Source organism: Topomyia yanbarensis, chromosome 2 (genome assembly GCF_030247195.1).
Source record: "Topomyia yanbarensis strain Yona2022 chromosome 2, ASM3024719v1, whole genome shotgun sequence".
Taxonomy (NCBI): Eukaryota; Metazoa; Arthropoda; class Insecta; order Diptera; family Culicidae; genus Topomyia; species Topomyia yanbarensis.
This window is the reverse complement of record NC_080671.1, coordinates 176,930,022-176,953,779: the sequence shown is the minus strand read 5'-3', so window position 1 is coordinate 176,953,779 and position 23,758 is coordinate 176,930,022. Positions and strand designations below refer to the sequence as shown.

Sequence of the window (23,758 nt, the reverse complement as noted above, 5' to 3'; positions counted from 1 at the left end):
AGTTCTGATCGATCTCAACACCGCACTGCTCCTTAACGGCCGAGACGATGTCCTCTGCGTTTGTGATCTCGTCCAGTTGCTTACACTGGATAGTCACTTCCGCTCCCAACGACCTCACCTGAGTGCCGTTTCCCAAGACCTCTTGGGCCAACTTCCTATACGTTACTCCGCTGGATTGTGCACTACGCTTCAGCACCAAGATCATTTCGCCATCTTTGGTGCGTCTGACGCTTCGCACATCCTGTCCTAAATTCGAGAGGCTTTCCGCTGCCCGCATCGATTTTAGGACCTCCGCGTAGCTACCCCCGTTGGTTTTCACCAGCAGGGCCTCTCCTCTGTCTCTCGCGTTCTTCTTCGCGGGTCGAGGTGCGTTCGACTTCCGCTTCCTACTGACCACCTGCCATTCACCATCTTCTGCCGATGGCGCCGGCTGACTGGAAGAAGGGACACATTGCTAGAGACTGCAACCGAAGTGCATGATATGTACAAAGGAGGGTGAATAGAGCATGACGGAAGGCTTCCTAAGTAAAGTTACGAGGATTTTTTGCTGGGCAGACCCATGATGATGGAGATAACCCAGCTTAATCTCAATCATTGCAACATTGCATAGCAACTGTTATGGCAGTCAACAACAGAAACGAAGTTCGACGTTGCAATTATTGCAGAAACGTTTCATTCCGCTCGATAACTGGGTGGTGGCTGGTGCAGGGATGGCGGCCATTCAAGTGGGCGGGGCACACACGAAGGCTTCGTGCTCGCCAGGGTCAACGGCGTATTCGTATGTAAATGTTATGCTCTCCCACGGTGGATACCAGCGACGTACAATCGGATGCTCGACGCACTAACTGACACTTGTTATTGGAGGATATTTTATCGCTTGGGTTGTGAAGTTGGGTAGCAGCCTGACCAACGCAAGTTACAGCCTAATGGAAGCCATGGCGAAGCTGGTTGTAAGGCTGTGCAACGAAGGTTATGCTAGCACATTCCACAAAGATGGCCGGGAATCCATCATCGACGTAACATTCTACAGTGCGCCGCTGATGGATAACACAAAATGCGAGTCAGTGAGCAGTGCACACATAGCGACCAACAGGCGCCCCACTACACCATTGGTCGGCGGCATTGAATTGTAACGTGGATAGTGAGGACTAGCGAGCGACAGTGGCACATAAAGGGCTTCGACAGGGACCTTTTTGTGAAAGCACTTCGTGCGGACAGCGCGTTCCAATTCCGAATGCCGATGAGCTATTGGAAACATTAGCAAGGGCGAGGTGTTTAAAATTTCTACACCCTTATTCTAGCTCTCTAACTTTCCTTGCACTAATATTAATTCAGCCTAGTTCTGCTTGACGAAGGATTTGATTTGCATTCTAAACAGCAAACCAAACGGGTATCGGATTCGATAAAACCAGATTGTTGCCGTCGTAACACAGAACAAAAATGATTGTCTCTTGAGGTATATCTGAGTGTTGTTAAGATTATGGACAGCTAATACTTAGTTGCACTTCTCGTTGAATTTTTCTGTAACCGAAAGTTACAGACAAAAATAGTGTACCATAATCAGGTTCCCTTAAAATGCATAAGGCGAAGCCATAGAACCCACAGAGAATTTAAAACATGTTCAAAGTAGTTTCTACCTAAGAGGTTCCTACCAAAAACATATGCTTTATTTATGTGTCTCTATTACAGCTAACCACTAAAGATGCAGAAGAAAACTAGTTGAATTTATCATATATAACATTGAATATATGCTTTTCACGCGATAACTAGAGGACTCAATCTGCCAATCAGCTTAACCTTCATTTTCCGCAGCTGGTTTGAAATTCTTCATCTCAGTTTCCAGATATTTGCAAAAACGCCAGAGATTTGTTCGGACGGTGCAAACTGCCGGGTATCGTTCATTCAGTTCACGTTTGCTCTGTTTCAGTTTGCTTTTCATCCGACGGTCCAATTCCTTGCATTTGGCCACCATGTCCAAATCGTGTACAATCTGGTTCCAATCGTTTTCTGCGAAAATGTCCATCATCGAATCCATCGCTTCTGAAATGGTCCACAAATTCTCTTCATTCAGGCAAGTACTTAAAACTAAATCGATAATCAATTTTATTAGCGGCTCCGACAGGAGGCACCCGAGAATTCCTAGCATGCGCAACCAGTTGGCACGAATTTCCGGATCTTTGCACTCGTTAACTCCAGCCAGCATTAACTGAAGATCGCTTTCGGTCATTTGTCGGAACAACTCAGGACTTTTACGTAAGTGCTCTAGCGTTGCTCGCATCAGTGATGTAGAAGCTTCCAATAGTTTAGGATTCTTTTCGCCTTGGAATACTTGCTGGCCGAGTTCTAACCATACCTGGTATATTGCTTCAGCTCCGCCGAGATCTTCAGTCGAAATGTTGTTGCACAAATTATGCAGGCAAAGCATGGAAGAAGCGCGAAGATTATTAACCCTCTTGAGCAGACTTCTATCATTTTCCACCAAAATCTGCCGAACGTTCTCCGCTATTGGTTGCGCCTTCTGCCAAAGTTTCTCCACAAATCCAAACGACTTTACAGCTTCCAAAATTTCTATCGGAAGTTTGTCGGTATTTTGGAGGCTGTCGTCCAATCCATTGGTGTCGTAATCGTGGACACTTTCCGCATCCGACAAATTTTCATCATCCATATCATCTTGCCATTCTTCCTCCTCGGTCGAGCAAATATTGGTCAATATTTCTGCGGCAATTCGCTGAGCTTGTAGGAGCCAGCCTACATTTCGAACCTCTAGTTCCACCTCTGAGGGCATATCGGCTCGACGTCGTCTTTGAAATGATTGTTCTGCCGATTCATCATCCATCCGTGTGTCGTCGGTTACCTCCAATTGAATAACGTCTTTTTGGTTAAGCAATGGAAGAGAACTGGTCACACTTCCCAAGGCGGGACGATGATTAACTTCTAGTGTTCTAGAAAGAGTCGCAAATAATTGACCTAGATATGTAACCGCTAGCGGAGGAACATTTGCGATAATTCCAGCTGCAACGGTTCGTAGCAGTATACTCGAATTGTCTCCGTCCAATGCTAGCAGAGATGTTAACTCATTTCCAAAGCTCGACAATATTCGCCAAGAAACAATGTTGTCTTCCGATATGACTAGCACACACTGGGAAACTGCAATGGCTGAAACACATATTATATTAGTTAATACTGATAACCGAACTACAAACGGGAGGCTTACCAATTTCTTTACCATAAACCTGCCAATCCAGATATTTGACAAAACTTTCCAGTAAATGTGATTGATTGAAACTGTCCAATGCTATGGAGGTACTTTCACACAAATTCCACAACAAACTAACAGCCTGCAGAAAAGTATCCGATTTCTCGTCTAATTGGTCATGCATGTTTCGATCGAAAGTAGGTTTCCATTCTCCGCCCGATGATACCGTATACTTGTTCAACAGTGCCAGCAAAGGCGTGAGGACATCCTGGTCCACCATGTACTCACAAATCTGCACGCTAAGCACTGATAAATTCCGGAAAGCCCCAGCCGTAGCATGTCGAACGCTTTGATCGGGATCAACCAGCAGCGAAGCGGCAATCCGAACCACATCACTTTTCACCACGGCAGCAATGTTAACTTCGTTCTGGCAGATGGTGGCCAGTGTCTGTAGACCGCAAATCTTTTCCTCTGCGCTCGAAGATTGCAGCTGCTCAACGATGGCCTGAATCGGCGAATCCGATTTCTCATTCGATAACTCTTGGTCTAGCAGGGCACCTGCGTCCACCAGTCCGGTGGGATTGAGTTTGTTTTTGTGCCCCTTCGGCTTTCTGGCTTTTCCCATTGCTAAAAACCAATAAAGTGTTCAGAATTTTCACTAAATCTAATGCACAAAATGAAGCACATGTACCGAATCCTGATGGAACAGCGATTTACTTCTAAAACACTGCCACACGCGTAGAGAAATCGAACTGAAAGAAAAGCAGATAAACAAAAAAACATCATGCTGCGCAAGCTGTCACATTTTCGAACAGCTATGGAAACTGTTCGAAAACAGAACTGGAATAAAGTGGCTTGAAATTTCATGGTATATAGAAAACTTTCTTTGTATTTTGCGTGGTAAGTGAGGTAAGTGTACTTTTTTACGAATTGGATTAGATATTTATTTACAGGCTTGTTCAAGTACTACAACAATATCACTTGCTGCATCTGAAGAAAAAAGATTTTTCCTTTTTTTAAACCAATTTCACTGTATTTAAGGGCTTTTATATGTTGAGGTGCGAAGGCGGAAGTGAAAGTTTGAGATATTTTGTCAATAAAATTCCCTATTTTTAATAACATATGCTGCAAATCATATATTTTAGCAGCATTTTCACTGTATTAGGATATGTGCGCTACTACTCGTACATAGAACTACCGGTGTTTCATTTTTCAAACTTTTTTGGTGAAATTCCTTTAAGAATGAATGGTAATTTTTACTACACAACTGCGAAGAACATCCATTTCATTTTCGTATGCCAAAACTGAAATTGCTTCGAAAATATTTTTTTAAAATGCTTGGCATTTTATTAATAATTTTTTTTCCATAAACGTTGCATTCTGAGGAGTCCGTCGAAGTTAAATTTCATTTAAATGTGAATAACATTTTATTATACATGGTAATACAAAATAAATGAATAATTTTTAACACTATTTTTAAAAATGTATTAAGGTTCAAAGAACTTTCGGTGAGCGTCTACACGAATTGAACGCTTGATAGTATGCGTTGGAAAAAAATGTGTTCAACTTTGTCACCGTTTTATCCATATAAAGCATTTATTAAACTCTAAAAGAAGAAAATCAGTCGAGTTATGAGATTATCAGGACTCAAATCATGCAAAATAGTTGGTGGAAAAACAATTGACCGGGTGAAATGGTGAAAAAGTGGCGGTGATTTTTCGTCACACCACCACACTGTCCCGGTGTACGCAACACAACTACGTAGTGAAAAAACCACATCCAGGTTTATAACTTTCCTGGTAAGAACCATTCTTTACAGATGGTTTAGCTTCGGCTGAACCGTCATCACCTCACCTCTCTGCTACCACATAACGTATTCGCATGAAAGTTTTGGACGTACAATTCCAATAGATATAGCAGCGTTTCAGACCCCAAATCTTTCCAAAAGTTCGTATTCACTGGCGATGTACACTTTGTTCAATAAAACTCCAACGTGCTTAACTTGATCCGTATGTAGTGTCGGACCCCTCGTTGACGACAGTTCAGACGGTTGGTAACACTGGCGAGCAAGAAAAAGGCAGCGATAGCGAGACGGGGAGGACTCTTTGCTCTTCATCTGGCGGCGATAGATTGCAATGCTAAAGTCGGTGTATAAATATATCGTAGAGTTCTAAATCCGTGTTATTAATACGTTTCCGAAACCCCCTACAAATTGGCGACGAGCTTGTGGATCTGAGGTAAGAACTTTATGTATTATATTCGGAAAAAAGTGAAAACATCGGTATCAGTCCGCCTTAGATTCATTGGTGAACGACAGTGAAAAAAATGAAAATGAATGGCGGTCAAACTAGTGGTTTGTAGTGTGGCATAATTTGAGGCTGCATTGGTTAAATAAGTTGAATCAGATACACACTGATGATGGTGATGACTGTTGGTAGAGTGCCGAGCCAGAAATGTGGAATATACACAACAAACTTACAAACGATTTTAATAGTTGCATTTGGGATGCTCAGATAATGAAAAAGTGAAATGAAGACGAGTAAAAGAGGAGAAAGGATCGCCGTTTCTGCATTATAGCCTTCATGAATGTACCTGTTGGTTAAACAGGAGGGGAGAAAAAATTGTTTTTTTTTTTTCTCCCGGGTGCTGGTTCGTACCTGTTTGTAGAACAGGAGGTGATTTCACGGGTGCAAATAAAAGAAAATGAGATTGCAATTGATGAACGTACGTACTTGTTTTTAATAACAGGTGGGCAGCATGATGAGCTCCCGGGCACTTGTGTTCGCATGTTGGCAATCGGATTATTTGGTTAATTAAGGATAATGCCTAGAAAGTAGGCTATAGTTTGGGTAAAATAAATGTTTATTGATGTTTAACTGTAGACAATTTGAGTCAATTTATGAATGCAGGTTGATGCATGGCGAAACGAAGAAAAAAAAGAAAACGAAAATCTATTGAATGTTTGTTTTTTTAGCTTGGAATTATGTTTATTATAATTTTCAGATGGAAGACGCTCGTCCACTCCCGCAGTTTCGCTGTGATGAAATTGATAAACAAAAGTTGTTCAAAGCATGGAAATCGTGGAAAGGTGCCTTAGAGTGTTATTTTGACGCGTATGGAATTGACGACCAAGAACAGAAAAGAGCAAAACTATTGCATTTGGGCGGCCCGCAACTGCAACGTGTGTTCCAAAACCTACCGGACAGAGAAAGCTTCCCGCTAGTGTCTCTCGAAAAACGATGGTACGATGTAGCGATCAACGCCCTGGATGCATTCTTTCAACCATATCGTCAAGATTGTCTCGAACGGTACAGGTTGCGCCAGATAAAGCAAAAGGAAGGAGAACGTTTCGTTGATTTTATTCTTCGGTTGCGGCAGCAGCTGTCAGACTGCGGATTTGATAAATACCCAGAGGATGTAAAGGATGTATTGACGGAGATTTTCATGATTGACACAGTTATCGAAGGATGTTATTCGCAGGAACTTCGGCGTAGAATATTGCAGCAGGATAAGTCGTTGGCTGAGATCGAGTCTTTAGGTGTTGCATTGGAAGGGGTTGATCAACAAGTTAAAGATTTTGGAGGAAGAATTAAGTCGGCTGAAATGGATCAGCAAACATTCAGAATCGACAGTGACCAGGTTTCGTTTCGTAAGAAGAATTATAATCAACCGACAGGATTTAAACGTAAATTTATCGCAAGAGACGAGGTTAAATGTTTCAATTGTGCTCGACGAGATCATATCTCTACTTCTGAAACATGCCCAGCAAGAGGGAAAGTATGCCACGCTTGCAAGAACGTGGGTCATTTTGAATCATGTTGTCGATCGCGAAAGGGGTATAGAGCCTCCATGACAACAAAGAAAGTACGCACAGTGGCAGAATCAGTTCCCATCTCGGAAAACGCTTCAGATGAAATATCTATGAAAACTTATTATACGTTCCACACCGGTAACGAAACCAATATGATTCGGTGCGTGGTCGGTGGTGTTAAGTTGGATTTGCTGGTGGACTCTGGTTCAGATGTCAATTTGATCCCTGACAACGTGTGGGGATATCTAAAGCACGGAAAAGTTGTTGTGCAGCAGTGCGTAAAGGGAAGCAAAAGGATTTTGAAAGGTTATGCAAACGACAATCCTTTGACGACTCTGGGAGTTTTTACGACGAATGTGGAAGTAGGACACAAAATCGTTCGTGCTGAATTCTACGTTGTTGCTGGTGGTCAGCGAAGCATTTTGGGTGACAAAACCTCTAAAGAATTGGGAATACTACGCGTTGGATTACAAATCAATCAGGTTGCATCACCAGTTTTACCATTTCCGAAGATCAAGGACGTCCAAGTGCAAATCCATACCGATCCGGAAATCAAACCAGTTTTCCAACCGGTCAGGCGTGTTCCGATTCCGCTCGAAGCGGCGGTAGACAAAAAATTAGAAAGACTTCTAGCAACGGATATAATCGAGGTAAAACGTGGTCCTGCTTCCTGGGTTTCCCCATTGGTTGTGGTAGGGAAGAAAAATGGAGAACCAATAATTTGTCTGGATCTTCGGCGTGTGAATCAAGCTGTTCTACGCGAACGTCATCCTATGCCTATCGTATCTGGCACGGTTGGGAAAAGGCTCGATCTGGAGCAAGCTTGACATTAAAGATGCATTTCTTCAGGTTGAATTAGCCTCAGAATCAAGAGATGTTACCACGTTCATTACTAATAAAGGACTTTTTCGCTTTAAACGACTTCCTTTTGGTTTGGTGACCGCACCTGAGTTGTTCCAAAAGGTCATGGACCAGGTACTGGTCGGCTGCAAAGGTACATGTTGGTACCTCGACGATGTGATAGTAGAGGGAAAGAACTTAGAAGAACATGATGAGCGGTTGAATGAAGTGTTGAAGCGTTTTAAGGATAGGTCAGTGTTGCTAAACTGGGACAAATGTGTATTTCGTGCCAAGGAGGTTGTGTTCATTGGTCATCAGATTTCGGCGAATGGAATACTTCCATCAAACTCTAAAATAGAAGCTATCCTTTCTTTTCGTCGTCCAGAGAGTGAATCAGAGGTGAGGAGTTTTTTTAGGACTCGCCAACTATTTAAACAAATTCATCCCTAACTTGGCTACTCTCGACGAACCATTACGAGCATTGATTAAGACCGGTTGTAGTTTCATTTGGAGTGAAGAGCACGAACAATCATTTAAACATATCAAAGCTGCTATGGCAAATGCACAATCGTTGGGATTTTTCAAAACCGAAGACCGTACCGCAGTAATGGCCGATGCAAGTCCAACAGGACTCGGGGCGCTGCTTCTACAGACTGATGTATCTGGTTGCAGTAGAATCGTAAGTTGTGCGTCCAAATCCCTCACAGCAACGGAAAAAAATATTGCCAAACTGAAAAAGAGGCTTTGGCAATCGTTTGGAGCGTTGAGCGATTTTATACTTATCTGTACGGAAGTGAATTCGACATACTGACGGATTGTAAGGCTCTGCAGTATTTGTTCACTGCTCGCTCAAGACCATGCGCCAGGATTGAGCGGTGGGTTTTAAAAATCCAATCGTTCGATTATAAGGTTATCTACATACCAGGTGAGAAGAACACAGCAGATGTGTTATCACGACTCGGCACACTTACGGCAATTCCATTTGATCCTTCTGAAGAACTCGCAATCCAGCAAATTGTTTTACATGCAGCATCAACTATTGCATTGGATTGGAGAGAGATTGTGGAAGCGTCGCAAGTAGATCCAGAAATTCGCGAGATTCTTGAATATTTAGAACAGGATAAACCTGACGAATTACCGTTATCTTTTCGAATAGTGGCTTATGAACTCTGCAGATGCGACGATGTGCTCTTGAGATCCGACAGAATAGTAATACCGTCTGTTTTACGCGATCGAGTGCTATGTATCGCTCATGAGGGGCATATAGGAATGCGTATGATGAAAGCTCATCTGCGTAGTGCGGTATGGTGGCCTAAAATGGACAGTGCTGTAGAGAATTTTGTTAAGAGCTGCCGATCATGCATTCTAGTATCAGCTCCCGATCCACCTGTACCAATCATTCGAAAGGATCTACCATACGGACCTTGGGAGGATATCGCTGTAGACTTTTTGGGCCCTCTTCCGGAAGGTCAAACGCTTTTCGTGGTTGTAGATTACTACAGTCGTTTCATCGAGGTTTGTGAAATGATTCGAACTACCGCTAAGGATACTATTGAACAGCTTTCCAAAATATTCTGTCGATACGGTGTGCCTATGACATTGCGTGCTGATAATGGGCCACAACTGAACTGTGAAGAGCTTAAAATATTCTGCGAGGAAATTGGGATACGCTTGGTTAATACGATACCGTATTGGCCACAACAAAATGGTGAGGTGGAGAGGCAGAACCGATCAATTCTGAAACGATTGAAAATTGCTCAAGAACTCGGGCAGGATTGGAGGAAAGTTCTTGATCAGTACATCTTATCTTATCACTCTACCCCCCACCCAACAACGGGGCGATCTCCATTCGCTTTGATGTTTGGTAGAAAAATGCGGAATAAGCTCCCCCAAATACCTCGAGAGATTCACATCGATGAAGAGACTATGGATCACGACCGTTTGCAAAAGGAGAAGGGCAGGGAATATGCAAACAAAAAGCGACGTGCCCAACAAAGCGATATCCAGATTGGTTCAAAGGTTCTGATAAAACGATTTCAAAAGACTAGCAAACTCAGTACAGAGTATTCGCCGGAAGAGCATACAGTCGTTCGACTTAAAGGTGCTGATGTGACTTTGCGATCTGTAACCACCGGTAAGGAATGTCGTCGAAATATAGTACACCTTAAGAAACTGCCAGAGAATGATCCGGTTAACGAAACGGAGCTGAACCCACAATCATCGCACGAGGAAGTGCCACCTCAACAAAGGGAATCAGGAGACCGGCTGGATGTTCAGGGTTCGGCTATAGAGGAGGAAAGTTCACGTCAACCAGTACGCCGCGAACGTAAAGAGCCCGCTAGATTCCAGGATTATCTACCGCACTAAATTTGAAGTAAAAGGGAGATTGTAGTGTCGGACCCCTCGTTGACGACAGTTCAGACGGTTGGTAACACTGGCGAGCAAGAAAAAGGCAGCGATAGCGAGACGGGGAGGACTCTTTGCTCTTCATCTGGCGGCGATAGATTGCAATGCTAAAGTCGGTGTATAAATATATCGTAGAGTTTCCGAAACCCCCTACACCGTACACAGTAGCTCAGTGTCAAAGAAGGAACAAGGAACGAAAACCGGTTGTTGTACACTTCTTCGTGAAAAGAACCATTGAAGTTTTGTTTGGAATAGCTGATAGTTTAACTTGTTCAACAGTCGGAAATGCTCAACTTATCTCTGCCTGTCTCAGTGACGAGCAAAGAATGCGATTAGTAAGCATTACGTTTATCCTACCCAACATACATGTAAATACTTCATTACCACGCGTCGCATCCAGAATAGCCTGGAAGGACACATTGTCAAAAGCACTCTCAATATCACCTAAGCTAGATTGTTTGAGCCAGAAGATATTTTCAATATTGTAAACAAATCGTGCAGCAGTGATCTTGGATTTTCCACACTAATAATGTGAAGATCGATAATCCGTTCCAAAGCTTTTAGAAGAAAAGAACTTAAGCTGACAAGCCTAAAACTCATGGCTTCTTCATATTTTGAACGCCCCCCTTTGAGAATAAATCTAACAGTAATTTCTCACGGGATATACCCGGTTGCAAGACTGGTAGGCATAACCTTTTTCAAGACAAGTTTGAGAATATCGAAACCCTTTTGCAGTCTTTCTCGGGCGATTTGTCTGGAGCAAAATTGTCTACTGCCCACTTGACCGATTTAGTGGTAATCAACATAATTGCATAGATTCTGCCAGCCAACCCGTTTGGCAGATTTAAGACATGTCTTATATGTACTGAGCTGAGCTGAAAGCCCTGGAGTCATCATACTGACAACGGTTCCAAGCTTTTCCAATATCCTTCATTCTTTCAAGCTCAGTCCTTCACCAAGGGGTTACCCTAGTCAGTTTAGCAGTACGAAGTGGATAAGCTTCTTCATTGGATGCTACTATGAATGAGTTTGTCGTTTCCACGACGTCATCAAGAGCTATCAACAGACGGTTCAGCTTCATTTGGGACCTACCAATTTCACAGCTCATGCGAAACTGTTTCAGAGCAAAGCGTTATGTCTAACACCTCCTATCTCCCAGACATAGCAAAAGTTGATCGATTTCAAAAAATATAGATATTTCAAACAATTCTAGACAATGCTGGAAGCACCGACACTGTTCTCGTCTTTGGGGACTACAATCTTCCACGCCTTCAGTGGTCGCTCGATAATTATCTAAAATGTTACCTACCTATTAATGCCTCTTCGGAACAAGAAATAGCTGTAACAGAGTCTGTGGTTGCAGGCGGTCTGTACCAGATCTGCTCATTGACGAATGTGAACGGGAGGATCCTCGATCTTGCATTCGTGAACAACACGGATATCGTAGAGCTGCTTGAACCTCCAACTGCTATTCTCAAAGTCGATCATCACCACAAACCATTTGTCCTGCGGCTAGATGTACGTACCAACACTGGAGATGATGGAGATTGTGGCAAAGTATATGACATACTCCGCCTAAAGGTTCCACTGAAACGAGTCAACAGGAGGGTGGATTTCAAATTTCCATGGTGGAACGCTGAGATTCGCCGTTTGCGAAATGCCGTGCGAAAACAACGTAAGCGTTATTTCCGCTATAAATCAGACGAAAACAAAGTTACTCTTCGACGGATAGAACTGCAATACGAAACGGCCCGGAATTCCGCTTTTCGTGAGTATTTGAATCATGTGCAAAATAGCTTTCGCGATCACCCTACAACATTTTGGAAATTCGTTAGCAGCAGAAAACGATCTGGTAGTACTCCCACTGACGTTTTCCTTGGAAACGTAAGCGCGCTATCTCCAGCTGATACCGTGAATTTGTTTGCTGATTTCTTTTGCGGAGTGTTTAGAAGCGACTATACCGTTCCTTCGGAAGAGTATTTGGAAACAATACCATCGTACAACATAAATCTCCCCCGTCCCACTGTAAGTCGAGCTGACATCTTGAAGGCTCTGACTGCTGTTGATTCGTCGAAAGGGCCTGGCCCGATCATCTCTCGCCCCAATTTATAAAAAGCTGCGCCCACGTGCTGTCTCTTCCAGTGTGCATCATCAACAAATTCTAACCTGATAGTTTACACTTCTAAGTTGTTTCCCGCCGTCGAGAAGCGTCATCAGGTGGACGCAATTTACGTCGATTTCTCAAAAGCTTTCGACAAAGTATCGCACAACATCGCAATCTTGATATTAAAGCGTTTGGGATTTCCCACCCGGCTGACAAACTGGTTGCAGTCGTATCTTTCCGACCGCTCGGCATTCGTGAGTATAAAAAACACGCGCTCAAGCACATTCAGAACACCCACAGGTGTCCCGCAAGGCAGTCATCTGGGCCCGCTTATTTTTATTCTTTTTATTAACGATATCTGTAGTCGGATCAAGTCTGGGAAATTGCTGTACGCGGACGATCTCAAAATCTTCCGAACTATCGCTTCTGCACTTGACGCGGTAGTGCTTCAAGAAGATATCTGTATCTGTGGGAGTGCTCTTCGATAGGAAGTTGTGCTTTTCCGACCATATCACCGCGACAACTGCTAAGGCTTTCGGAATGCTGGGCTTCTTAAAGCGGAACACGGCGGACTTCGATGATTTCTACGCACTAAAAGCACTTTACTGTGCCCTGATCAGAAGTGTTCTGGAGTATGCTGTGCAAGTGTGGGCGCCATACCATGACGTTCAAATTGACCGACTAGAACGTATACAAAGATGTTTTGTGCGATTCGCCCTCAGGAAACTTCCATGGAATGATCCAGTTGTGTTGCCTCCTTATGCCGAAAGATGTATGCTACTCAGTCTGCAGACTCTGGCGACTCGCCGTATCTTCCTGCAAAGAGTTCTTGTTCTCGACTTGCTGTCAGGTAATATCGACAGTCCCGATCTTCTCTCGAGCGTTAATTTGTATGCGCCACCTCGTGTTCTTCGTAACCCCACTCTGTTGTGGATCCCTAGACACCGTACTTCATATGGACAAAATAATTCACTGGAAAGATGTTGCCGCAGATTCAACGAAGCTTCTTCAGTGTACGATTTTAACGTTTCCAAGCATAGATATAAGTTATTAATAAGAAATATATAGTTTTAAAATGTGTCTGTACGGTGTATACCGAAGATAAGAAATAAATAAATACTTGTGTACTCCATGAGTTCAGAGCTTCTCATATTGATGACGCTATCAACAGAGTGATTACGAGTATACTCTCCGATCTGCAGAGGAAGTGGCAAAGGGACCAACAAAGTAGCGCTATTCGCTAGAATGTCGCCGGGAAACCACAAATCGGGTTTCGGGAAAAAATCCCCCGTCGGGGAACTCTCCGACGATGTAGACTAGGTCCTTCGCAAGAGACCAGTTGAGTATTACGCGACATAGCACCGGGCTTGGGTCGTAGGGGCGCCAGAAAACCGGACGTCAGGCTTCACCGGAATCGCCGGACCGACCTCGACACTCTACCGGGTAGCTCGTGAGTAGGCTAGATCCACCGCCGGGGATTAGACCGAGTGGACCGTGTGCAATAGCTAGCAGTGGGTCGTTGGGGCGCCAGTGAACCGGAAGCTACGCTCCCCCCGGACTCGCTGGACGGACCCCAGCACCTTCTGGGTGGCCCGTTGAGTAGGCTAGGTTTACCGCCAGGGACTAGGCCGAGTAGACGGAGCGGGGAGCTGAATGGCTCACAGAAAGGTACATCGGTATCGGGAGCAATCTGCCGCCGGGGAATTCACGGCGAATCTACCTTCGCCGCCGACAGAATAATGACGAAAAAGAGAGCTAATTGCCTCCCGAAACAAACACCGGTACCGAAAGAAATCCCGTTGCCAGAGAACTCTCAGTCGGAGTAGAATTATATCCCAGTTGATCTCGATAAAACTGGGAGCTAAATAGCTGAAAGAAGCGGGTATCGGTGTCGGGGGAAATTCCTCCGTCGGGGAACTATCAGTCGGAGTAGTTTGAGTTGACCGTTGGGGACTATCCATGTAGATCGTGATAAGGCCGGGAGCTGAGTGACTCACGGAAACATGAGCTAATTGGCCGGTTGAAACAACCACTACTGACACTATACGGCTTATCTAGGCTGCTCGGAGAAAGAATCTGACATTGAGGGACAGTTTTAATAGAATCGATTCGTCGGAGGAGACTGCCCCAGTAGATCGCGTGGTAGTCGGCTCGTCGTTGGAAATAATCCACATCCGATGTACGAGACAAAATCGGGAACTAAATGGTTCAACGTACGCAGAGCAACTTAACCGTTCATGCTACGAAAGCGCACCTGTATTGAATGTGATATTTTGATGTTCAGTAAGTAAGTATTAGTTTTGCTAACATTTTGTTGTACATTTTATTTCAAATTTACTCACAATATACTGTTACAATAACAATAATTACCCCTCACTCGGGTGGTGTGTGATGTGCTCGTGTAAATATGTATCTAACAGCACTTCCTAAACATGCACATTACAAACAATATTTGGGAATACCAGCCTAATGAAACCGTTCAAAGTGGCAAATATTGTACCTTCTGTTGATATAAATACTGTACACGGCTTTTGGTTTCTAAATTCCCAGGTGTTAACTTATTGACTGCTGTCTGTTGCATTTGCTTTAGGCACTTTATGTATGCATTCCTAAAATTGGTCTCATTTGTTATCACGCTACTCTATACGTGGCTGAAATCAACCGAAATTGTTTAAAATAGAAACAAAATGTGAACAAAGAGTTTAAAATTAACTCAATTTATAAGATTACAACGATATTTTCTAAATGGCCCTTTTGAATTATGATTAAATGTTTAACGGTTGCACTGAAAATATTAATGTAATATTACGCTCACTAGTGCAACGTTTCTAAATAGTTTTGAATAAAAAATAACTTCAAATATCATTAACAATGGATTGCACTACACCTATTTTTCATCGAAATCACTCTATACATAAATTACGCTGTATAGTTTTGTGTTATGTCCATACAAATATCAAAGCATTGCGGAGGTTTCTGTTCTAGCTTCTCACGAACTGGTTCCTTCAATAGCCGCCTATCTTTATAAATTAAACAGCCACACATTTTTAATAATTGTTGTTACAGTGTGAAACTAAATACTTCCGCTCACTGGGAGCTTGAAGATCTGCTCACCACTGCAGAAGAGGGACATCGTATTATGTAATTCAAACTCATCTCCTGCTCACAACATCGGGTGAAGACGTGGTCGCACAAGTGAAATGCTATTGCTTTTCTGTCACAAAAAACTTAGTGTTCAAATCACTACAAAAAGTGCGGCGGTCCAGCTTCCTAGTGCTCACCATACTCACGCAGCTCGCGGTTACCCAACTCCAACGGTGGCCGATAGTTGTTGATAACCTTGCCATACTCGAACGTCTTGTGAAGCGAATCGTCACAGGGACACTCCTCGCGGGCATCGTAGCAACGCATCTCACGGAACAATTCCAGCTGGCCGTGGGATACCTCGATCGGTTCCTTGAACACGATCCAGGTAACCGACTCCGAGCATGGTGGCGTCGTCAGTGAACCGAGATAGGTCCAGTAGGCCTTACTCTCCGGCAGCAGGTTGGCCGGGTCCAGTGGATTGGTGAGAGTGACCTGGGAAGAGAGATGGAAATGGTTTATCGTGGTTGATTTTTACTAGCAGTTAATGTGATCGTAGCAACCGTCGACGGCACAGGTAAATAGTTTTCGATTCCGTCAGGTTCACGAATAAATTAATAAATAAATCAACACTCGACCAACTAATTGTTCTTGTTCATTCAGACCAGTAGCAGACAGCGAAGTAGATCAAACGGAAAGTATTTTCAACAGATTCGGTAAAGGTTGATATGTCTGGCAACGGAGGATCTGCAACAATATTCTTGTTTAAAGTCTATTACAAGTTGAATGGCCAGACAACCTTTATTGTGACTGGAAATAAAGTTTGAATTCGCGGAAAAAGTACGAGCTTGGAAACTTAAAACAGTGTGAGGTGCACGCAAGAAACAATAGGACTAATAGGTAATTTTAAAAGACAATTTAAAGCATTCCCTAGCGCACAGTATGTCCATATTTAAAAATAGCGTCAATCACGCATCGGAAGCGATAACATCGACAAAGTGCATTCCATTCTTGTAAGAGACCAGGTAAACAAAGTTGATAAGCCTCGCAAATGGAACTAGGTGATGCCACACGGGAAGTCCTAATAGTGAGATGCGAGCTGGATACCTATTTAATTTTCTCCACGCGATAATTGGCTTCCCAATGAGCGAGTCAACACAGGCGTGGGTAGGCAGCCAAGTGTCACTACTCGTCAGCGGCACCCGAGGCAATCAAGAAAATGGAATTGTAATACTGCGCAGTACATCTTCTGCAAGCTACTCCGTATTAGTAGCAACAAAAACAAGTCTTATCTAGAATTACATCGTAGTTTAATTTTATGAATTTGAAATTTGAGACAGAGCACAACAAGTTATACATCCCAGAAGCATCGGGTCCACAAATTGTGTCAAATGATCTATTTGGCATTGCGTTGGGTTGGAAAGGAAAAATTTGCATCAGTCAGCTAATGTAAATCAGTTACGCTCCTCGCGTTTTACCATTGTTTCCCGTTTTACATTCTTCCCGGCGTGTATGCTATAGAGCGACTCAACACACGTTCGAAAAGTTCAAGGAAAAACCTTTTTGTTTTCACCAGTACCTTTTTCTCAGTAATGGTCTATATATCTATTTGTTTTCACACGCAAATGAGCCACTCTAATGTGTAAATCTAATGGAATCCAAACCGAACAACTCATCCATAAATTGTTGCTGCGCAATCTCCCCCGCGAGGTCCAACAAATGCACTATCCCTGTCATTGTGTAAACGTCCAATTCCAACCAAAGTGAAAATATAATCCAAGCTCAGGTGTGCTAGTGCACTCGTCATATATACAGGTTATCCAAGTTATGCCGCCTCGTTGTTGAGAATGACTAATGTCAACTCTCTTTCTTCTTTACTACCGGTTTATTGATTAGACCAATATACAGCGAGAAATGTCGATCCCGGCCGCGAATAAGTTTAGACGATAAGTTTCAATACTTACTCGATCGCCCTTGTGGGTGATGAAGGGCAGCAGCCTCGCAATGGTGTCCAATTCGGGGTGTGGTTTGCCGACCTGAAAGCGGAAAGAAAACTTGCTATTAAACACCATTTCTTGTTTTTTGCTTGCTATCGTATCAAAAATAATTAGATGTTAAGTCAATTTAATGTATCATATTTGCTAAGTGATCACCCGGATAGAATTTTACAATAGCATTTACCCTACAAACAATCATAAAATAATAAATATTATAGTTATTACTGTTTCAACATTGTTCGATGCCAAGTTCTCACAGTAGATTTACAATAAAATTTCATGTAACAATAAATTTCACTGTTCAGCAAAAAACTGATACAGTGCATTCACATTAAATTTTACTGTTTTCGAGAAAAAAATGTATGGGAAAAAACTGATTTTTTTAATGTTAAGATACATAACCACCCCCCTTTTTCACTGTAAAAGTCTATTTTACATTGAAATTTACTATAAAAACGTTAAAGTTTATTGTTTTTGTATTGTAGCATAATACTAAAACTTACTGTAAATTATTGTAAAAATACTGTACTGTCACAGTGAAAATCAAGGTTTTGTTACTGTACATTTCTATTCGGGCAGTCACTTGAAACACCGATTAATTAATATAATCGTCACACCTAACCTGATATGGGCAAACCAGTTCTTGATCGCATAATGGAGTGTGACATTAAGTTAAGCACAACCATTAGACGACATGAGCAATGGAATGCGAAGCCGTATTTTGCATCGAATTGTTTCATACTTTAAAAATTCTCCCTATTAGTCAACATAATAATTCAGGAAAGATGTCAACATGGTGAAACTGGGGGCAAAGTGAAACCAACGACACGACTAGACACTTGAATTCAAAACTGTATCGCAAATATGACTACCCCTCAGTGACTCAGGTAACTGGAAAAGTCAAATTTGACATTTGTTTTGAAAATGTATGAAACTAGCAACATTGACGAAAATGTTTTTTAAAATGGCCGTTGTTATTGGTACAACTCCTAGTTACGCAGTGGAAAAAATGTGACAATAAAACAAACCGATAGCAATATGGTAAGTATTCGAACAATAATTTATAAATCTATTTAATCGCTCAATTTTTTTTTTCTACCGCGGCTTTTATTACTAGCACAACAGTGTATCGTGATAGCAACTTGGATTCTCTGTGCTAGAAGACAGTTCTTAATTCTAGGAACCAACCCGTTTGTATCCCTGCGCCCTTAAATTGCAAACATTATGCTCCTGTATCATATAAAGGAAGTGCTTTTTAAATTACATCGGGATGATGTAGCAAGAATAGTAGCTCTAGTGGTTATGCTCTTTCCGTTGTTACTGGATTTAATATTAGGTGAGACATTTTCATTTCCAATTAAAAGAAAAACGAATTTAGGAATTATCAATTTCTCCGCTATCAGCTCCATACTAGGTCTCATTATTCTATTGTTTTTCGTCAATCGTCGTTCTACGGTAATATTTACACTTAATCACAAGGAAATTGGAGGGGCGGTACCTAAAAACGGTGAAGGATTTTTCGGCTGTAAACATTATGTGAGGCTCAAATTTCGTTTCGTAATTTGATTTATTATTTTAATCTCAACAGGACCTCCGCACAGCTTTGCAGTGTGATGTTTGTGGACAAGAAAACTGCCCATGCCACAACCGCAATGTGTAGGTTCACGAACCATAGAAAGAGCTTCTAATTGATCGCTCGCTGGATGACACGGTGAATAAATTTTTCATCTACTTTTGGACGGTTTCATAAGCAATTGGTACTCGCAGATAGCTCCTGAGTGGAGTACATTCTCAACATCACAAGCAACGTGAGGGATGCTCTGTACCTTTTGTAGCTAGAGCCTCATAAACAGGGAATTGTGCGAGCCTGGTGTACGATTTTTTCAGATTTCCCATGATGATAAGAGGATGTGCGGATGTTGGTGAAAAATTAGAGGCTGTGATTGGAAAGCTCGCGGTTTTCCAGTAAGTCGAAAAAACCCAAGGAAGTTCTGGACTATTTCAACGACACTTTCATCCCGTCAGATCTAGACAGTGGAATCAACTTAGCTTTAATATCAGCTTCATATTTTAGGCTGAACTTAATATGTACAAACTATGAAATTTCATTCGATCTAGTACCAGTAAGGGGCCGCACACTAATTACGTAAGGCTTTTTTAGAGCTTTTCAACCTCCCCCTCCCCCCAGATAAGAGTTCGTAAGATTTTGGTGAACTCCCCCTCCCCCTACATAAGATCTTATCATGATTATCGTAATTAAAAAATCGAATTGTTAATTCATCAAATTTATTATAGCGAAAACGATATGTATAGAATTATTACAAGAAAACTCATGACAAAATTTAACTGTAATCATCTGCAGAATTTTAATTGCATGCCAATCTCGCCCAGTAGAAAGAATAACTGCTGTCATATTCAGTAACTCCAATTTGGTCCACATGATCTGCTTTGCTATATTCCACTTCTTTTGAGTCTTTTTTCTTGTGATGTAGAAGTTTATAACCTCTTCTGGCATGAATTTATTCTGAGTTCCAGCTGTGACGCTTATCGTACGCATAGCTCCGAGTTAACCATCTTCGAATTTTCTTGAATTAAAATACAGTTCACACTCTGGAAATATTCTACATTCAAGATCTTTGTCAATCGTATGTTAGAACATTTTCCAGATACCTTGCGGATTTGAATCGAATGTTTGAAAAGAACAAAGTCGGTCTAACAACACGAAGGGTATCAACACTTCTTAACTTGTAAGGCATATTGTGACTCCAGTTCCCGAACAGAAAAATGTACAACCAAGAGCCAAAAAATTACTCATATTGATTGATATACAAGGATTATATGGTATAAATGAAAATAGTTCCCTTTCCTTTTAAAAAGAATATTTTCCTCATGGATTTAATTTTTTAAATTTGCTTTATAATATTACGTAAGAAAGGATAAACCCTCCCTCCCCCTCAGATAAGAATTTGTAAGATATTTTGAAACTCCCCCTCCCCCCATATGCCCTTACGTAATTAGTGTATGCCCCCTAAGGCATTCACCGAGAGAATACAACAGGAAACCTTTATGTGCAAGAATGGCTCAGTGTGGTATGAAAGTTGCAGTAATATTCTTCAATTAAGTGGGAGGATTTATAGCGAATACACAAGAATCAGTGCGGAGCTGAATGTTTGGTGGTTAGTCTACAGATTACGTATGTCAAGCCTTAATTCAAATCGTAATACAACAAGGGCGTACTTATTTTTTCCTTGGGCAAGAGAAAAAATTGCATTGGTCCGAGATGAATTGTAGGCATTGCTAAATATGGAACAGTACATTTGGTTTGATATTATGCTGAGGTTTGCAAGATGGACCAAACTATGGTCTTAGCCGTCTGTAGCAAAAAAAAAAGATGCTGAGGTTGTACGTAATGTTACTGATCAAATAAATAACATGAATGCGTAATCGTGCCTTATTTTATTCACTTTCTTGTACTTGAAAAAGTTCCAGATATAGAACTAGTCTTCAGAAGAAAATCCACTGTACCAAAACATCACTCGATGACACCTGAAATTTGAAGCTTTTACACGAGATGTACATATTCGGCGAGTATCCGAGTGTATTTCACAAACCAGTAGCCTCAATGTAATGTAGCCGATGGTATCCATTTTGTGGTTCTATCACATTCGCCCGAATGACATTCACCCGAAAGTCATTTACCCGAATGACGTTCGCCCGAAAACCATTTACCAGAATGGACCATTTACCCGAATGTCATTAACCCGAATGGACCATTTACCCGAATGCCATCAACCCGAATGGACCACTCGCCCGAATGTCATTAACCCGAATACCATATTCACTCAAGCATAATATAAAATCGGTAATTGTCTAGTTTAGTGACTTTTGTTATAGAAGTCCGACTTTAATGCGGTTTTTTTTGTCAAAAGGATGTATTTTAACCTAAATAAACCAAATCGGAGCGGGAAATGTGAAATCTTTAACTAAAGTTTGATAAACTGAACAATAACAAGTGAGCTTATACAGCTGAACTAGTGTGATGCGGCTTGGCCGCATATCCGAGGCCAAGGATCCGAAGCGGCGCAAAGCCGCTGAGGTTCCGTTGGACGAGGCGTTGATCCACCCGTCGCCGGAGTTATAAGCAAACCTGTGATCCTCTTGTTTGCCCGGTTTACTCAAACATAGGGGCTATAGCTAGTTTAAAGCCGACTGAGCGGCAGCGAAGTCGGACAGTGCACCAGAAAGCGATGTGGCGTAGCCACATTAGTCAACCGTACACTGACCAATGTGGCTATGCGACATCGCTTTTAGGTGTACTATCCGACGTCACTGAGGTTCTGTTGCCAACGCCACAAATGCTCTTCAGGTGCAAACTGATGCATATAGGACGCAGTTGTCAGCTCGAGCGGTGAAATCTTGTGATAAACCGGACAAAATAATAAGAAATTTTTCGGAAACACGACCGATCGAGGTAAATATATATTAAGATGTTCCGTTAACGAATTGATTCAATTAAATTAGTAATTATATCTTGCATGGTGGGAGTCCATTTGGCACTACACCGTTAGTAAATAGTAGCTCATAAATGTTATGTGGCGAAGCTAGTGTGATGCGGCTTTGCCACAATTACCGAGGTCGAGGAACCGAAGCGGAGGTCCCTACTCAGCAAACCTGTGATCCATTGGTATGCTTGGTTTACTGAAATATAGGGGTAGATTCCTTCTTTAAATATGAGCAGTTCTTTGAGTTTGTATACCAAATAGCCCTCGCAATCAAACCGGTGATCCACTCGTTTGCCCGGTTTACTCACACTTAGGGTTTGATTCCTTCTTTTCAACATGAGCAGCTCTTTTCCCATTATTAGGGGTTGATTGCTTCTTTCAAACATGACAAATCCTTGGATCTGCATGCCAAATAAGTCTGCAAAGAAACTGTTGATCCACTCGTCTGCCCGGTATACTCAAACATAAGGGTTGATTCCTTCTTTCAAAACAAGAGCAATTTCTTGAATCTATATACCAAATAGCTCTCTACGTAATATTGGATTTCGAGACAGTTCAAGTTTTTTCAGAAAAATAAAACAACTTGGTCGTCAGACAAAATATTCGGAAGATCACCGAATACAACTAATTTACAAACAAGTTGTTGCCTTGGCTTTCTTGCCCCATCAAGGTATTCCAATGGCACTCGAAGAATTGAGGAAAAGTTGCCCAAAGGCTTTCGACGATTTTTTGGATTACATTAGTAAAAATTGTATTTTTGGTAGGAAGGAAACTAATCAAACAGTTTCTCGATAACCCTTCTTTGCCCCCCGCTCCGTGGTCAGTTTTCGAAAATGTATCGACAAAGTTTCCTAGAACCACCAATAATGTGGAAGACTAGCACAATAAATGGAACGGTTTGTTAAGCCGTGGAAATTCTATGATGTGTTGAAGCAGTTGCAGCTTGAAGAGAAAAACTCTAGTACGTATGTTTTACGTACACTACAAGCGGTGCCAACAGCTAAAAAGTCTAAAAAGAACTCACGAAAGGACTTAAAACTGGAAACCCTAGTTAAATCATACAAACCAGGTGATTGGATTAACTATTTGACTGGTATAGCTTTAGTGTTAATTTCTTCATATCATCAAATGTAATAAAATTTGTATTTCATCTTAATAAATTAAATTTTTTCGATTGACATTTCGATGTTTTTCGAGTATATGGTCTTTCGGGTGTTCGTGGCATTCGGGTGAATGACATTCGGGTTTATGTGACATTCGGGCAAATGTCCTTCGGGTAAATGGCTTTCGGGCGAATGTCATTCGGGCGAACGTGACAGAATCCCATTTTGTAGTCTGCACAAAATCGAACCAAAATATGAATAAAGATTGTTTCATGTCTTTTAGACAAAGCCTTTTAGCCTGATTAGTGTTCGTGTCAAGTGCTACCTGTTTCGCTTGATGCAATCGGCAAACTGGTTTGAGATCCTCTTCAATTAGTATAATTGATTTCGTATGGGACAGTGGCGCAACATAGACATACTCCTGCCGGTGCCCTCGGCCCAAATCGCGTAAATATCTGGTCCTCTTATGTAGCTTCCGTTACCATTCACACGGTTCCAAACATTCAGGGCAGTTGATCACCTTCCTGCACAGAAAATACGATCGAATCGTCATTAATTTTCCCTAACAGAACCTGGATCGTGTTGGTTTCCTACATGTTTTGCATGGAGAATTTTTTCGTGGACTCTTGGTTCCTGCGAAAGATGGTTAACGACGATGCTTTTGAAAAATCGCAATATTTTTATCTACATTTTAGGCATCTGCGGAAAAGAAGGG

General features: G+C 41.9%; 3 protein-coding genes and 1 long non-coding RNA gene across 5 annotated transcripts in view; 2 read left to right on the top strand and 2 right to left on the bottom strand.

Annotated features, from left to right (window-relative positions):
* Positions 1–1,627: 1,627 nt before the first annotated feature.
* On the bottom strand, positions 1,628–3,984 carry LOC131682215 (HEAT repeat-containing protein 3). The gene is made up of 3 exons (XM_058963544.1): positions 3,888–3,984; positions 3,215–3,823; positions 1,628–3,156 (listed from the first exon to the last, which is right to left on the bottom strand). The coding sequence occupies exons 2-3, from the start codon at positions 3,819–3,821 to the stop codon at positions 1,793–1,795; spliced, it is 1,971 nt and encodes a 656-aa protein (XP_058819527.1). The 5' UTR covers positions 3,822–3,823; positions 3,888–3,984; the 3' UTR covers positions 1,628–1,792.
* Positions 3,985–6,199: 2,215 nt separating this feature from the next.
* LOC131679907 (uncharacterized) lies at positions 6,200–7,834 on the top strand. The gene has a single exon (XM_058960657.1). It carries the CDS (start codon positions 6,200–6,202, stop codon positions 7,832–7,834), a length of 1,635 nt encoding a protein of 544 aa, XP_058816640.1.
* A 6,821-nt stretch (positions 7,835–14,655) lies between these two features.
* The window catches only part of LOC131682213 (carbonic anhydrase), a 71,441-nt gene continuing 62,338 nt past the window's right edge, over positions 14,656–23,758 (bottom strand). Inside the window, exons 3-5 of one of the 2 annotated variants that reach the window (XM_058963543.1) lie at positions 17,406–17,477; positions 15,639–15,936; positions 14,656–15,571 (exon numbers count right to left, since the gene is read on the bottom strand). In XM_058963543.1, the coding sequence (XP_058819526.1) occupies positions 15,561–15,571; positions 15,639–15,936; positions 17,406–17,477 (381 nt within the window). In that variant the 3' untranslated portion in view covers positions 14,656–15,560. Of the gene's footprint in view, positions 15,937–17,405; positions 17,478–23,758 lie in introns of both variants that reach the window. The other variant, XM_058963542.1, reaches the window with a different exon arrangement.
* LOC131682214 (uncharacterized) lies at positions 18,344–19,823 on the top strand. The gene is made up of 3 exons (XR_009304046.1): positions 18,344–18,479; positions 18,556–18,774; positions 19,027–19,823. It is a non-coding gene; the product is annotated as an uncharacterized LOC131682214 (long non-coding RNA).